Source organism: Piliocolobus tephrosceles, chromosome 1 (genome assembly GCF_002776525.5).
Source record: "Piliocolobus tephrosceles isolate RC106 chromosome 1, ASM277652v3, whole genome shotgun sequence".
Taxonomy (NCBI): Eukaryota; Metazoa; Chordata; class Mammalia; order Primates; family Cercopithecidae; genus Piliocolobus; species Piliocolobus tephrosceles.
In genome coordinates this window covers 135718719-135735212 of record NC_045434.1, presented here as the reverse complement: position 1 = coordinate 135735212, position 16494 = coordinate 135718719, and the positions used below count along the sequence as shown (strand labels likewise).

The following is a 16494-nucleotide window of genomic DNA, read 5'->3' as shown; positions in this document are numbered from 1 at the left end:
TAATTCTGTATGTTCAGGTGGTTGAAAAACTGAATGGAAAAGCTTATGGCACTGTGATGGTATTAGTGACCAGTGGAGACGATAAGCTTATTGGCAATTGCTTACCCACTGTGCTCAGCAGTGGTGCAACAATTCACTCCATTGCCCTGGGTTCATCTGCAGCCCCAAATCTGGAGGAATTATCACGTCTTACAGGTAATAAACTTTTAAAAACATACCTTTTGGAGCATTTCCCTTTAACTTGAATATCCAAGACACAACTATGAAACTCATTATATGGCTTAATTGAAAATATAGAAACTGTTTTTAAAACACACACACACATATTGCTAAAATCTGTCAACATTTTGTTGATTTTTTTTTTGACATTTTCCCTAAAGGTTCTAATTCTATACATCTAAAAAATAATATTTTATAATTCTGTGTTAAGCCAGTCTGAACATGCATAATCATGGAGCTAAAACATATGTTTAAGATTAGATGCTTTGTGGCCAGGCACGGTGGCTAACACCTGTAATCCCAGCACTTTGGGAGGCTGAGGTGGGCAGATCACTTGAGGTCAGGAGTTTGAGACCAGTATGGCCAAGATGGTAAAACCCCACTTCTACTAAAAATACAAAAATTAGCCAAGCATGGTGGCAGGTGCCTATAATCCCACCTACTCGGAAGTCTGAGGCAGGAGAATCACGAGAACTCAGGAGGCAGAGGTTGCAGTGACCTGAGATTGCACTACTGTACTCCAGCCTGGGTGACAGAGCGAGACCCCATCTCAAAACAGAAAAAAGATTAAATGCACTACCTTCTATAATAGTGACACACAGTGTTTTAAGATACATATCTTTTTATACTAAATGAGGCACAGAATAATTTTCTCTTATATTCCTTATTCAATAAAAAATGGGCATGCTGATTTGACAACTGAAAGGTTCTATTGAATTATCTTTAAAAGCAAAGTTTTCAGAATATAAATGTAAACATATGGATGTAAATAGCGATGAACCTAAATTATCTTAAAATTACTTTAATCCAAGAAAGTTTGTTGGAAAAGGCCTAACATTTTTATTTTTGTTTTATTTTACCCATTTTAATAGTGAACATCCCTATCATGTATTTCAGGAGGTTTAAAGTTCTTTGTTCCAGATATATCAAACTCCAATAACATGATTGATGCTTTCAGTAGAATTTCCTCTGGAACTGGAGACGTTTTCCAGCAACGTATTCAGGTCAGAATTTTCTCAATGTTATATTTCCAGGTGGGGAGTGGGAAGGGAGAAGGAAACAAGGAAATTGACAAAATTGTGCTACTTGCTTCATTAACCTTACTTGAATATGTAACAGCCTGTGTATGAAAGGCTTTTAAAAGGCTGCTTGGCATCACCAGAGCCAGGCTTTCAGCCCTAGGAGCCATTTACCACCATTGCCACCTCAGCTTTTCAAAGTCTACGAGTGGAGCTTGCTCCTTCCTTGTGGCTCAAAGTGCAGATGGGGGTGTGGCAGAGGCAAAGTGCAGAAGATAAATAGGGAACTGTGAATTTAGTTTTAGTGTCGTAGTAACTTTCCATCAATCAGAATTCATCTTATTTTTGCTTCTTCAACGTCTTTGAAGCTCTTCCTTGTATAAGGGGTATCAACTATTCTAACTATCACAAATATCTAAATATCTCTTTGACTACCACAACTTACATGATTTTGCTCACCAAAGCTTCCTCTAGTTAAGTTATTTTTTATAGGGCCATTTTTTTTTTCTTTCCAAAGTACTTTAAAGATATTTTGGACATAACTGAATAATGTTTTGAACAAAATTTCATCTATAGTTTCCTCACAGATGGCAAGTGTACCTGCCAAGTTAATGGCTTGATGTGACCAATGCAGCCTGTCAATTCTTGTTAGGAAATATTTAACATGAAGATTATATTTACACAGTGAAGGCAATAACCACAATTCCATAATAAAAAGTAAAAATGTGAATTACAAATGACAATATCTAGTACAGATTAGGCTATAATTGATTCTTCTGATAATGCTCAATCTTTATGCCCTGTGACTTCCTCTTCGATAATATGGAATAAAAACAATTGTTTTAAAAAGTAAAAAACAAATTTAACAAAATATTATCGTATGGGATCAAATTAGCCTTAACATTCCCAAACTTGTCCCCCTCCCTAAAAGCTGTTGGAGTCATTAGCCCCACTGGCCTGAGGTGGGAACTACATGTAAATCCCCTTCAACAGCCCAGGGCCCAGCATAGCATGTGGCACAGAAGTCAGCAATCCATAAATATTTCTTGAATTGACTTGAACAAACAATTCACAATGCCTTTGCTGTTATCCACCAATATAATTTTACATGCTTTGCAGGTTTCAGCAATTTTACTAATGTGTTTGTTTAATAAATGTAAATTTTCAAAGTTATTTAGAGACTTGTAGCCACTGGAAATACATAGTGATTAAATGCAGGGGCTCTGGTGTCAGGACCACTGGGTTTTATCACAGTTCCACCTCCTTGCTATGTGACATCGGCAAATTACTTCTCCAAGCCTACTCTTCTCATCTCTGAAATGTGGATAACAATAGTATTTATCACAGAGGATTTTTATAAGGATCAAGTAAGATTGTGAAGCCTTTAGCACAGTGCCAGGCAAACGTTTGTACTCTGTACATGTTACACATGCATGTGCAAACACATGGCTTATTGTGAATGGCTAAATAACTTTTTTTGGTTTGTTTGAGATGGAGTCTCACTCTGTCGCCCAGGCTGGAGTGCAGTGGCATGATCTCAGCTCATTGCAACCTCCACCTCCTTGCTTCAAGCAATTCCCCTGCCTCAGCCTCCCAAGTAGCTGGGATTACAGGCACACGCCACCATACCCGGCTAATTCTTTTGTATTTTTAGTAGAGACAGGGTTTCACCGTGTTGGCCAGACTGGTCTCAAACTCCTGACCTCAGGCAATCCACCTACCTTAGCCTCCCAAAGTGCTGGGATTACAGAAATGAGCCACCATGACCAGCCTAAATAAATTTTTAATGTGGCAAAACCAAGCCAAAACCCAAGTTTGTATTTCTTATCAAAATATGTAAAAGGATCTGGACAAATTATATACAAATTAATAAAATTTAAGCATATTCACAAATGAAACTTTTTAAAAGCTAACTTATTATAATTCCTGATCTGAGGCCAATGTTGGTTTGGATAAGAGATAATATGAGGACAACTAAAAGCTCTTACTAAAGAATAATGAAATGACACTTCCATTAACTACAAAAAAATGTTTTATACCTACTGTACTTAAATAACATGCAATATTTTGCTTTGCAAAGTATTTTTATATGAAAAATGATGTATAACTATAGTACCTGTCAGAATTAAATTATTTTTATTTTTTCCAATTCATTGTTGTTTGTTATAAAAGAAAAAGATGGAATGATTATGCATACACCAGAAACTCTAATATATATCTTCTCTTTAACAGCTTGAAAGCACAGGTGAAAATGTTAAACCTCACCATCAATTGAAAAACATGGTGACTGTGGATAACACTGTCGGCAATGACACTATCTTTCTAGTTACGTGGCAGACCAGTGGTCCTCCTGAGATTATGTTATTTGATCCTGATGGAAGAAAATACTACACAAATAATTTTATCACCAATCTAACTTTTCGGACAGCTAGTCTTTGGATTCCAGGAACAGCTAAGGTAGGTGTTATGAGCTTGTTCCTAAGGACAACATTCTGCCAAGTTTGTGATTTTCAGTTGAATCACATGATTAAATGTATTGTGTAAAGAAAATCTTGTTTTAATATATCCAAAGTTTACTTTAAATTTATGAGGCCATTTTGTGAATATTTAAAAATTTAAGAGGAATAACTAAAGTATATTCTCAGTTTTAAATATTAGATATCAAATACTTCAACACTGAAAATTAGTATTTCCACTAGTATTACAATTAAATTTTTTTCTAGCCTACATGTTTCTTTACATAATCCATATAAACACACTTTTCTATATGCTTAGAAAAAATCTCTACTTAGAATTTATAATATGAATACATGCAATGCATATGGTTTTTAGCATCTACTGGGTGTGCTGGGTCTTGTTCCAGGTACTTTGCAATAAAATGTCATGGTAAGAGTATAAACAGGATACTATCAGAACACACAAGAGGGTGGGAGGAAGAATGCTTCCTGGAAGCAAAGACATCAAAATGGAAATATAAGAAATAACGGGGCCAGAAGTGGGTATGACATTCTGGGCAAAGGAAACAGCACATGGAAAGACTCAGATAAAAAGAACATGACTTCATAGAACTAGAGTAGTTCAATAGGGTAGGGTAGTCGATAAGGTAGGGATGTAGGCAAAGGAAGGAGAGGGGAGTAGTGAGGCTAGACAGATAAACAGGAGCTGTATTAGCAAGAGCTTTGCACAACAGTAAAGTGAACAGGGGCTTGAATCCTGAAATGAAAGGAAACCACTAATGGTTCTAAGGAGAATTGTAAGTTGATCAGATTCACTCTTGCACTGCCTGAATTCAGTGCCTCCTCACTTGCTGCCCCACTCACCACTGTTGTTGTTATTGTTGTTGTTGTTGTTGTTGTTGTTGAGACAGAGTCTTGTTCTGTCACCCAGGCTGGAGTGCAGTGGCACAATTTCAGCTTACTGCAACCTTCACCTCCCAGGTTCAAGCGATTCTCCTGCCTCAGCCTCCCGAGTAGCTGGGACTACAGGCACTTGCCACCATGCCTGGCTAGTTTTTGCATTTTTTGGTAGAGATGAGGTTTCACCATATTGGCCAGGCTAGTCTCAAATTCCTGACATCAAGCGATCTGCCTGCCTCTGCCTCCTAAAGTGCTGGGATTGCAGGTGTGAGCCACCATGCCTGCTACCCTCTTGACAGCCCCTTAACTAGCCTCTTTGACTCTAAACTGCCATCCTCCAGTCCATTCTTTACCTCTGTCAAAGCGATCCTTCTGAAGCACAAATTAGTGTGTCTCTTGTTCAAAACCTCGTTGGTGGTTTCAGAATAAAATCCAAGTGTTAACTCTTACATACCAGACGCTTCATGTTTTGGCTTCTACCCAAGCTCCTCTCTTAACTTCTTCGATGCTCTGCTCCTATTGAAATTTTCTCCAAATTCATCATATTCTTTTCACACCTGTGTATAAGGGCCAGGGACAACTTTACCTACTTCTTGCTCCCCTTGCCTGAACTCTCGGTCTGGATTAGATGTCCTGTATCGAAACATTTATTGCGCTCAGATAACTTTTTGATGTGGAAGTTCCTGCCATCCATCTGTCACTAATGTTATGATTCAAACAAACAAACAAAAAACATGGTGCTTGAAACATGACTTAATGGAAAATGGTAAAGCTCATGAATCCCAATGAAGAAAGATGGCTAAGGTGTGGTGCATCTTAATTCTCCACCCTGAGTTACACTACAACCCCTTGCTTTTCTGTTCTTCCTTCTGCTTTGTTGTGTTTCTCTTGTTACCTCTGGGGGTTTGATAAGGAGCAGCAGCAGAAGTCAGGAAAAAGCAATATAAAGTATAGCTTAATCAAAAGGATGAATTTCTTCTATATTATAATTTTAGTCTTTTACTTTCAGATTTTCTTTTGTCGGTTTTTCCCAGGCAGATAGGCAAAAGTGGTGTTTAACAGTATTTCTATAAATTACTCAAATTAGATATTGTATAATCCTGACCTATTAAAAATAGTAGGTCCTTTTCTTGGTCCCTAAGAGTGTATGTGTTTTTTGCTGATTGAGATTTCTGAGTGTGGAGTTTTGTGGGAAGTGGAGTGAAAGAAGGATATTGTTGCCTTTTTAGTCCACAGTATCCACATAAATTATAGTGGTCCACTTAATTTGATGTAATTTTCTCAGTTATGAAAAGAAATGAAAAACATTTAAACTCCTTTTTGGGGAAGGGGCTCAGATTAATATCTGTAAAGTACTTTGAAGCTGGACACTATTATTGTTATGTTCTAAAAATGGGAATCAAGATGTATCCTCCCTCACTCCAAATAAATCTGAGGTGTAATTCCTAAAGAATCACCTAGAAAGAAAGGTGACTTATGCTATGAAAGCCATGTAAATATGAATTTGTTCGTCCCTTAACCAATGCTACTTTTCCTGGCATCTTTTTGTAGTATTTTTAAAAGTGTAACATCAACAAAACAAGAGCAAAATTCTCCAGCAGCTTAGATGTATGCTTTCGAATTAGGGTTGATTTTTTTTCACACTTTCCAAAACAATAAGACTTGTTTTACAGCCTGGGCACTGGACTTACACAGTGAACAATACCCACCATTCTCTGCAAGCCCTGAAAGTGGCAGTGACCTCTCGTGCCTCCAACTTAGCTGTGCCCCCAGCCACTGTGGAAGCCTTTGTGGAAAGAGACAGCCTCCATTTTCCCCAGCCCGTGATGATTTATGCCAATGTGAGACAGGGATTCTATCCCATTCTTAATGCCACTGTCACTGCCACAGTTGAGCCAGAGACTGGAGATCCTGTTACACTGAGACTTCTCGATGATGGAGCAGGTAACAAGGAATGTCTTGACATTTTATCATGTTCTCAACAGCTCTTGTGATATGATGTGGTAGTATCAATATTAAGCTTATCTGTAAGATTCCTTCAGTTCAGTAATTTTTCTTAATCTTACAATATTCTCAAATTCTCATAGAATCACTGATATTTCCATGTTAGCATGGAAAAAGAGAGTCCTCGTGAGGCTCCTCATAGTGTCTATGTTTGAGCAAAGGGTGGGAGGCAGCCGCTGGACACTTTGGTCCTGGCTTCCATTTGATGAGGTCATATGGGAACAGGCTTCTATGTCCTTATGACATACTTATATTCCTCTAAGAGTCACCAGCTTTATTATTCACTGAAGTAATCAGACTGGACTGTTAAAGTAGGAAATGAAAATCAGAAGGGAGGTGCAGTGACAGCGAACCCACTTTTTCTCTTTGGACCCCAGATGTGAAGAAAAAATTGGAAACTGAACTTGTGACCTATAAGATGACCCTAGACCCAAGAGGCTGGGTTGATGAGAGGGCACAGCTCATTTCTAGCATAGCCACTGCCTTTTACATATGTGATTTGGTCCCAAGAAGACCCAGCCTGCAAGCCTAGAGGAATCAGAATAGACAAAATCTCTCATTTTGCACATACAGTGTTCAGAGTCTGGTCATCATACATTATAGATGGTACAGCATCCAGCCAGGTAAACAGCAGCACTTGGGCTCCTTTGAAAAACAAATTCCTTTGTTGTTCCATCTTTCCTATTTGGTTATTTTCCTAAACTATATTCTTAGAATGGCAGTAGACCTGCCTCTGTTGGCAGCCCGAAGTGTTTGATCTACTAACAAAATTATATTCTTTTGCCCTGTTGTTTCAAAGTTAATCTTTTTTCAAGAGTCTTAAGTTCGGTAGCCCATTAGTATCTTGCCATGGCAATCATGTATGATGTGCAGGAAAACAAAAGTTCATTCAAAGGGTTTTTGTTCAAGTCCACCTCAGGGGGATACCAGAGAAGTCTTCTTGTTTTGCCTATTGAATTGGATCCAAATGAACTTCTCATGCTCTGATGGCTTATCCATGGTTATACCTTTCCATTTTTGTTTATGGTCCAAAAAAGCACTTTTGCAGAATGTTTCTCTCTTGCCCCACCCTGTGGGCTGGCCTGGAGAACAGAGCCTACTCTCCTAGGGAAAATCATCTGATTCAGCTCAATAGGCTTTTATATTATTCCCTGGAACTATTTTATTTGTTTGCTATCTAAATGTATACCCTAAAAAAAGAAACAATAAAAAATACTGCTCAGGCATCAAAATGTAAATTGTTTCCCCTCCAATCAATACTTAACATGTATGTACATAGTTTTTTAATACTTACTTTTATAATGGAAGCAGTATTTATCTGCTCAGTAAATGAACTATAATAAAACTTATACCTCTGAAATGATTTAAAATGTACTTTTTCATGCATATTCGCAAATAATCATCACAACAACCCTGCAAGATAAGTTATCTCCATTTTATAGATGAGAAAACTGAGGCTCAGAGATATGAAGCCTCATAGCTACTAAGTGACAGATGCAGGCCTTCAAACCAATTCCTCTGTCTCCCAAGCCAATGTTCTTTCCCCATTTCTTTCTGCCTCAGTGATTAAAAGAGGTGGCAGTGGTGACTTTAATATGGAGAGATTTTTCTTTGTAATTTCTCAACAAAGATAAACCTTATTAATCATTAAACCACTAAATACCAAGATTTGATTTTTTTTTTTTTTTTTTTTTTTTTTTTGAGACAGAGTCTTGCTCTGTTGCCCAGGCTGGAGTGCAGTGGCGCAATCTCAGCTCACTGCAAGCTCCGCCTCCCGGGTTCACACCATTCTCCTGCCTCAGCCTCCCGAGTAGCTGGGACTACAGGCACCCGCCACCATGCCCGGCTAATTGTTTGTATTTTTAGTAGAGACGGGGTTTCACCGTGTTAGCCAGGATGGTCAAGATTTGATTTCTTACAACAGACAAAAAAGAATTCTAAATCTACCTTGATAATAAAATGTTTAGCACTTCTTATTTCATTTAAATATACTCCTGTTTTTCTTATGTTAAGGAGCCCTGCCTCTGCAGTGGGGAAGAGGGAGATGGTGGGGACACTTTAGCAACGATACACTGCTGGTGTGCAGTGCTGTATGTGTGGTATGAAAACTGAATTGAGCTCTAGGATAGAGGACAAGCTGCTTGCCCAGTTTGACCACCTGTACTTGAATGGCAAAAGTGATCTATACTTGGGCTAAGCTGGACTTCCCTTTGCTGCCCTGGGGTCTCGGCCTTCCTGCCACTGGGTCATGAATTTGGCTTGGAGTTGAACTGCTCTCTGAAGATCAACACAAAAGGAAGGAAGTACATCACTGGCTAACCTTTCAGAATGCCCCCTGAAGCAAGGCACAGTAGATGCTACCAAATTCTGTCAAACTCCAGGTCATCAAGCCCCCTAGAATCTAGAAAAACAGTTCCAGATACCCTCTAACGAGGAAATTAAGTAATTTCACACTATTTTATAAGCAACCAAAATTTGTATTTATTAAAGGTCCTTAATCAAGTGACTTCAAGGCATTCATAAACCCTTGAAACTGTAGGAAAATGTGTATGTGTGCATATATATTTATTTCCTAGGGACAAAATAGCTTTTCTTAACATCTCAAAAGGGTCAATGACTATAAGCAACCTGAAGAATGTGCTTGATTTCTTAAAAAAACTGGTATTATTTTCAGTGATAAGAACAAGAATGTTAAAGGTGATGATTAAATGTTTTATTAGCATGGTACAACTTATTCGCCTTTAGAAAATCATTTTTCTGAGGTAAGAAATTACAGGGAGCAATTATGGATCCATTGGATTTTTTATCACCTGAGAATATAAAAAGTAGATAAGAGCATGATCATATACCTTATATAGAAAGAATAAGGGGAGTAAATCTCATTTCTAATGACTTAAATATTAGTAATCTACTATGATAACAAGTGTTGACACTGTGTTTTTTATATATACAGGTGCTGATGTTATAAAAAATGATGGAATTTACTCGAGGTATTTTTTCTCCTTTGCTGTAAATGGTAGATATAGCTTGAAAGTGCATGTCAATCACTCTCCAAGCATAAGCACACTAGCCCACTCTATTCCAGGGAGTCATGCTATGTATGTACCAGGTTACACAGCAAACGGTAAGAACCATTAGCACTGTTATTTGAGTAACATCATTTCATGTACATATCTCTGATGGGTATGTGTGTACTGGGGTGGCAGGGAGTGAGACAAAGAGAAAATTTCAAAAGTCTTTATGCTTAAGTCCATACATAATTTGTTGACTGTTTCTTCAGTCCTCAGTGATTCCCGGTAGGGGAGTAGTAACAGGAAGGCAATAGGTAATGTCCACAGATTATACCTACCTTCATTTTAGTCATTATGTTGACCTCTTTCTTGTTTCATCAGAATTACTAATAGTTAATTTCTCAGTTCCTGCTTCTGTGTTTCCTCTATAGAGGTTTAGGCAAGAGAAAGGCAAAAAGTTATTGGCAGTTGAAAGAAAGAGGCCAACAGCCCAAACAGTCCACACAGGAAATGAGTTCCTAAATAATATGAACTTGGATGTTACAGACAACTAAGTGATTCCTGAAGATGTTTTGTTTTCCTTCAAGAAAAAAATGCAAAATAAATGGAAGATACTTATCTTTTTAACACCATTATAATAGTTCCTGATAGGAAGCAGTGGTTAAAGCATAATAGACAAACAGAAATATATCATGCTATAGTCTTTGAAAACAATCTCAAAAAAGACTTCTAAGCATTTGTATGTCCAAAAATGCAGATTCTTTATAAATATTATTCAGGTATTTAAAAAGTTATAACTAATCATTTGGACTATTCCATAACATGACTCTATCCTTTTTGTTTACTTTTCAGTCTCATTCTTTCTGACCTCACCAGTATCAAACACAGCCAATTGATCCCTCTTTTGCCATTTTCTGGTTTCTGTGATACCTCACTCTCTTAATTACCTCATTTTCCAGAATTTTTTATCAGGCTCTTTTTCCAGCTCCTCGTTTTCTACCAGGCTGAGTCTGTTGGCTGAGTCTGAACCTTTTTACTTTCCCGTCTGGAGCCAGATTGCCTGGCTTTGAAACCCAGCTCCTCCATTTACTGGCTGTGTGGCTTTGGGCAAGTGACTTAGCTTCTGTGTGTCTCAGTTTCATCATCTAAAAAAATAAGGGTAATAATTGCCCTCTTCATAGCCATGTTGGGAAAATTAAATACCTGATACATGTAAGGCCTTAGAAAAGTGCCTGGCACATAGAAGGCACTCAGTAAATACTACTTATCATTACAGTAATAATTATTATTAATCTCATTAATTCGTATGCCTTTAATAACATCCATCTGTGTATAACCTCCAAATTCATAACTTTAAAATTATTATTTAGCTAAAATCTCTTTTTTAAGCTTAAAATCCAGATCTACATGGCTCATTAACATCTTGAATTAGATGTTTTACAGGAATCACAAACCTTGTAATTTAATTTTTGGTCTTTTTCTCCTTAGCCTGCTTCTCCTCCCAGCTTACTCATTTTAGAAACCTGGAATTTTTTTTTTTTTTTTTCATTTTAAACCAGGTTTCTCTTCTTCACCATTCTATATTCATATCCATCACCAGCTTTTGCCTGACCTCTGCAGAAGACCTCTTGAACTGCCTCTTTCTTGCCCCCCTCTCCATGCCATTTCCCATCCCAAGCTGCTATCTTCTCTCATCTGGACTGTTGAATGGGTAAGTGGCCACCTTGTTGCTTGCTGTGCTTTAATTCATTCTACACCAAGCGCCAGAGTGTTCTATTAGAAAGCAAATATAATTTTATCACTTCCCTGCTTCCCTACAGCATGTAACATTAAAATCTAAAACCACATTGGACCATGAGGTCCTGTGTAAACTTCTCTCCTGCCTCATCTCAAATGATTCACTTTGCTTTTAATTTAGCTTTTCTAACTTGCAACCTCTTTTTACCTCGGGGTTTGCTGTTCACTCTACCTAGAATGTTCTTCCCTCTCTTCTTTACCTGGTCAGTTCCCACTCAACCTTTAGGAAGCCTTTCAATGTTACCTCCTTGATACCACTCTAAATTATAGACCCACTTTATTTTCTTTTATAGCATCCTGCCTTCCTTCCTTCTTACACTTATCATACTTTGTAAATATGTGTTTATTAATGTGATTAACATGACTATAAATTCCATGAGGGATACTGTTTTGTCTGTAATTATTGGCACAAATGCCCTCAATAAGTATTTATTGAGGCTGGGCGCAGTGGCTGACGCCTGTAATCCTAGCACTTTGGGAGGCCAAGGTGGGCAGATCACAAGGTCAGGAGTTCAAGACCAGTCTGGCCAACATGGTGAAACCCCATCTCTACTAAAAATACAAAAATTAGCCGGGCATGGTGACAGGCACCTGTAATACAAGCTACTTGGGAGGCTGAGGCAGGAGAATTGCTTGAGCCTGGGAGGCAGAGGTTGCAGTGTGCCAAGATTATACCACTGCACTCCAGCCTGGACAGCAGAGTAAGACTCTGTCTCAAAATAAAATAAAGTAAAATAAAATAAATATTATTGAGTGAATAAATGGATGAATTAGTGAGCAAAGGATTGTACAAATATACTCAGTTATTCTAAAGATGTAGTAAATAAAAAAAGGTTTAAGAAAGTGTCACCGTGTCAAGAACAAACTATTCAGAAGCTTTGTAATTTGTCGTTTTGCCTTTTTTTTTTTTTTTCTTTTTTGTCTCAGGTAATATTCAGATGAATGCTCCAAGGAAATCAGTAGGCAGAAATGAGGAGGAGCAAAAATGGGGCTTTAGCCGAGTCAGCTCAGGAGGCTCCTTTTCAGTGCTGGGAGTTCCAGCTGGCCCCCACCCTGATGTGTTTCCACCATGCAAAATTATTGACCTGGAAGCTGTAAACGTAGAAGAGGAATTGACCCTATCTTGGACAGCACCCGGAGAAGACTTTGATCAGGGCCAGGGTAGGTTTATTCATTTCATTACCTATTTTTCCATAAGACAGCATTTCTAATAACTAGGTCAGGGGCTAGTTGAGTGAAAATAGCTTTGGAGGTTTAGAACTGAAAAAGGTACAGAGGATTGTTGTGAAAAGCTCTGAGTTGCTGATAAGGCTTTAAATCCTGGAGTCCCAGAAGGACAGTGTGTTGCCTACCCCCGGAGTGAGGAGGCCCTGGCTAACTCACTGATACTAATCACTCAGAAATCTTGACTAGGAGCATAAACACCATGTGTTGTGGGTATCTGTTTAGTAGAAATGGGCTCTGCACTACAGAGCATGTGCTTCCCAGTACTGGAAGTGATTTGTTTCTGAAAGTTGGGTAGTAAATATTTATTCATATACTTATCAGTAGGCTTCAGGGAATTTTTTGCGCAACTCATGCAAACCTTGGTGCATTTTTGTTTCCTACTTCTGGCCATTATTTTTGTTAGGAAGGCTGGGACCAGTCCCCTGATTCAGGGCTTTCTTATTCTTGCTTGGGCAAACACTGACGGAGTACCTTTTTCTACTTTCCCTTTTCTAAGGCTTATGTTAACTTTCAGGCTTCCACCTCCATTGTCTTTTTCCAAATTTTTTACCCAATTTTCACAACACCATTTATTCAGAAATTTTATTTTTCCCCCATTAATTTGAATTCCACGTTTATCATATACTAAACTTCTGAATGTGTTTTGGCCTATTTTTTGATGTGTCTATTCATGCATCAGTAAGTACCACAGCGTTTTAATTATTGAGGTATTATAGCATTTGTATATCTGGTAGAGTTAGTCTTTTCACGTTGCTATTTTTAGACTTTATATGTTCAATTTGATTGCTTAATTTCCATATGAATTTACAATAAATTTGACTAGTAAAGCAGAAATGAAGGATTTTAAATAAAATCACATACCAGGCCGGGCACAGTGGCTCACGCCTGAAATCCCAGCACTTTGGGAGGCCGAGGTGGACAGATCACCTGAGGTCAGGAGTTTGAGACCAGCCTGGCCAACATGGGGAAACCCCGTCTCTACTAAAAATACAAAAACAAGTCGGGCATGGTGGTGCATGCCTGTAATCCCAGCTACTTGGGAGGCTGAGGTAGGAGAATTGCTTGAACCCAGAAGTAGGAGGTTGCAGTGAGCTGAGATGGCACCCCTGCACTCCAGCCTGGACAACAGAGTGAGACTCCATCTCAAACAAAACAAAACAAAAACAACAACAACAACAAAAAAATCACATAACATTTACAAAATAACTTAGGAAAAAAATAACATCTTTTATGTTGAATCTTGCTTTTCAGAAAAAAAAGTCCTCAGGTTTTAATGAGTCCTTGTGTAGTGTTTTACAGTTTTGCTTGTATTCATATTTCTCGTTATGTTTATTTCTAAATATTTTGACTTTTTGTTGCTGTTCTCATTAGTAATTTCTAATAAACTAGAAAATATACTCAAAGTGACTTAATTTTCCTATTTATGTTTTTTAATTTCAGCTACAAGCTATGAAATAAGAATGAGTAAAAGTCTAGAGAATATCCAAGATGACTTTAACAATGCTATTTTAGTAAATACATCAAAGCGAAATCCTCAGCAAGCTGGCATCAGGGAGATATTTACGTTCTCACCTCAAATTTCCACAAATGGACCTGAACATCAGCCAAATGGAGAAACACATGAAAGCCACAGAATTTATGTTGCAATACGAGCAATGGATAGGAACTCCTTAAAGTCTGCTATATCTAACATTGCCCAGGCATCTCTGTTTACTCCCCCCAATTCTGATCCTGTACCTGCCAGAGATTATCTTATATTGAAAGGAGTTTTAACAGCAATGGGTTTGATAGGAATCATTTGCCTTATTATAGTTGTGACACATCATACTTTAAACAGGAAAAAGAGAGAAGATAAGAAAGAGAATGGAACAAAATTATTATAAACAAATATATAAAATGTCTTCCTTCTTAGATATAAGACCCATGGCCTTCGACTACAAAAACATACTAACAACGTCAAATTAATATCAAAACTGTATTAAAATGCATTGAGTTTTCGTACAATACAGATAAGATTTTTACATGGTAGATCCAACAATTCTTTTTGGGGGGAGATTAGAAAACCCTTAGACTTTGGCTACGAACAAATAATAAAAATTATTCTTTAAAGTAATGTCTTTAAAGGCAAAGGCAAGGGTAAAGTTGGACCAGTGTCAAGAAAAGTTTGTTTTGTTGAGGTGGAAAAATAGCCCCAAGTAGAGAAAAGGAGGGTAGATCTGCATTATAACTGTCTATGTGAAGCAATCATTTAGTTAGTTTGATTAATTTTTCTTTTCTCCTTATCTACACAGAACAGGTTGCTTATTTACAACTGAAGATCATGCTATATTTTCTATATGAAGCCCCTATTGCAAAGCTCTTTACTTCTTGCTATTTTGTTACATATATTACAGATGAAATCTCACTGCTAGTGCTCAGAGATCTTTTTTTCACTGTAAGAGGTAACCTTTAAAAAATGGGTATTACCCTTGTCTCTTCATACCAGTTTTGTAAAAAAGGTCTATTGAATTTATTTGTTTATAAGTTTCTACTCCCATCAAAGCAGCTTTCTAAGTTACTGCCTTGGGTATTATTGTATGACAGTTATAGCCCTTATAATGCCTTAACTAAGGAAGAAAAGATGTTATTCTGAGTTTGTTTTAATACATATATGAACATATAGTTTTATTCAATTTCAACCAAAGAAAAGGTCAGCAGAGAGATACCAACCTTTGGAAATGATTAGCTGGCTCTGGTTTTTGGTTAAATAAGAGTCTTGAATCCTTTCTCCATCAAGAGTTACTTACCAAGGGCAGGGGAAGGGGGAAATAGAGTTCACAAGGAAATAAAAATCATCTTTCCTCTTTAGTTTTACTCCTTCCTCTTATTTTTTAAAAAGATTATCGAACAATAAAATCATTTGCCTTTTTAATTAAAGAGTTTAAAACTTTATTGAAGAATATACATAATAATGTAGACTAGATCTAAGTTTTATAACCAGGACCAATTAAGAATAAAAATTAGATTATATTTTAGGGTGATGGAGAGGGAAATGTGGGGAATTGGGACAGGAAGAAAGAGACAGTGTGAAGCCCTAAATGAGAGACTCAGACCAGTGCTAGGGAGAAAAACAACCAGCAACTCTCTCTACCCAGGCCACCTCCTTGTAGTTTATACTGATCCAGGGTGTGGCCTGTTACTTTCTAAGTCTCACAGTGCCTGCATTTTCACAGATGAAAGCTTCAAGACCCTTGCAGCTCAATTCCTAGCTGGCAGTCAGTCCTTCCTCCCTCTATCGCTATTATACTTGCTAGCATGGAATTTGCTTCTCTCTAGTTTCAAACTGGGCTAGTGAAACACAGAGATAGATTGTAGTGGGTTTCAAGTTCTCGAATATTTTCCTCATTTTACAGACAGGAAAATGGAAGGTTGGGAAAATCAAAGTTTTATACTTGTTAATGGCAAAGCTATACAAAGGAAGAGCCAGGTTCTCAGACTACTCCTTTACTCCTATTTAAGAAGGGGTGGGCAGATGCCAGGGTTTCTACCTAGAGATATTTAACTGTTTCATGATAAGTTCGCAGGACAGCAGATCTAGCTTTAAAGAAACCTGGTGGGTTTTGCTGTTGATGTTGTTGTTGTTTGTCTTCCATTTTGTGGGTACAGGAATGGAACATATGGACTTAAGTCCAGAAATCAGTGAGTGTAAGAGGCAAATTAAGGGATTCTAATGACATTAAAGTAACAAACAAATATAACAGTGTAGAAAGAGTGATCTCATGAAGTACATAGGGTAAACACTGTTCAGTGGTTGTAAGGAGTGAAAATATTAAACAAAAAGAAAGATATAGTAAATGTAGGAAAACACAGATTTAGAGATTC

The 16494-nt window shown here is 37.6% G+C and overlaps 1 protein-coding gene across 1 annotated transcript in view; it reads left to right on the top strand.

Moving 5' to 3' along the window:
- LOC111539479 (calcium-activated chloride channel regulator 2) overlaps positions 1 to 15549 on the top strand; it is a 31406-nt gene extending 15857 nt beyond the window's left edge. Inside the window, exons 8-14 of the mRNA XM_023207315.3 lie at positions 18 to 195; positions 1117 to 1223; positions 3471 to 3695; positions 6268 to 6538; positions 9552 to 9722; positions 12334 to 12567; positions 14074 to 15549. Coding sequence (XP_023063083.1) covers positions 18 to 195; positions 1117 to 1223; positions 3471 to 3695; positions 6268 to 6538; positions 9552 to 9722; positions 12334 to 12567; positions 14074 to 14516 — 1629 coding nt within the window. The 3' untranslated portion in view covers positions 14517 to 15549. The remainder of the gene's footprint in view (positions 1 to 17; positions 196 to 1116; positions 1224 to 3470; positions 3696 to 6267; positions 6539 to 9551; positions 9723 to 12333; positions 12568 to 14073) is intronic.
- Positions 15550 to 16494: the final 945 nt, after the last annotated feature.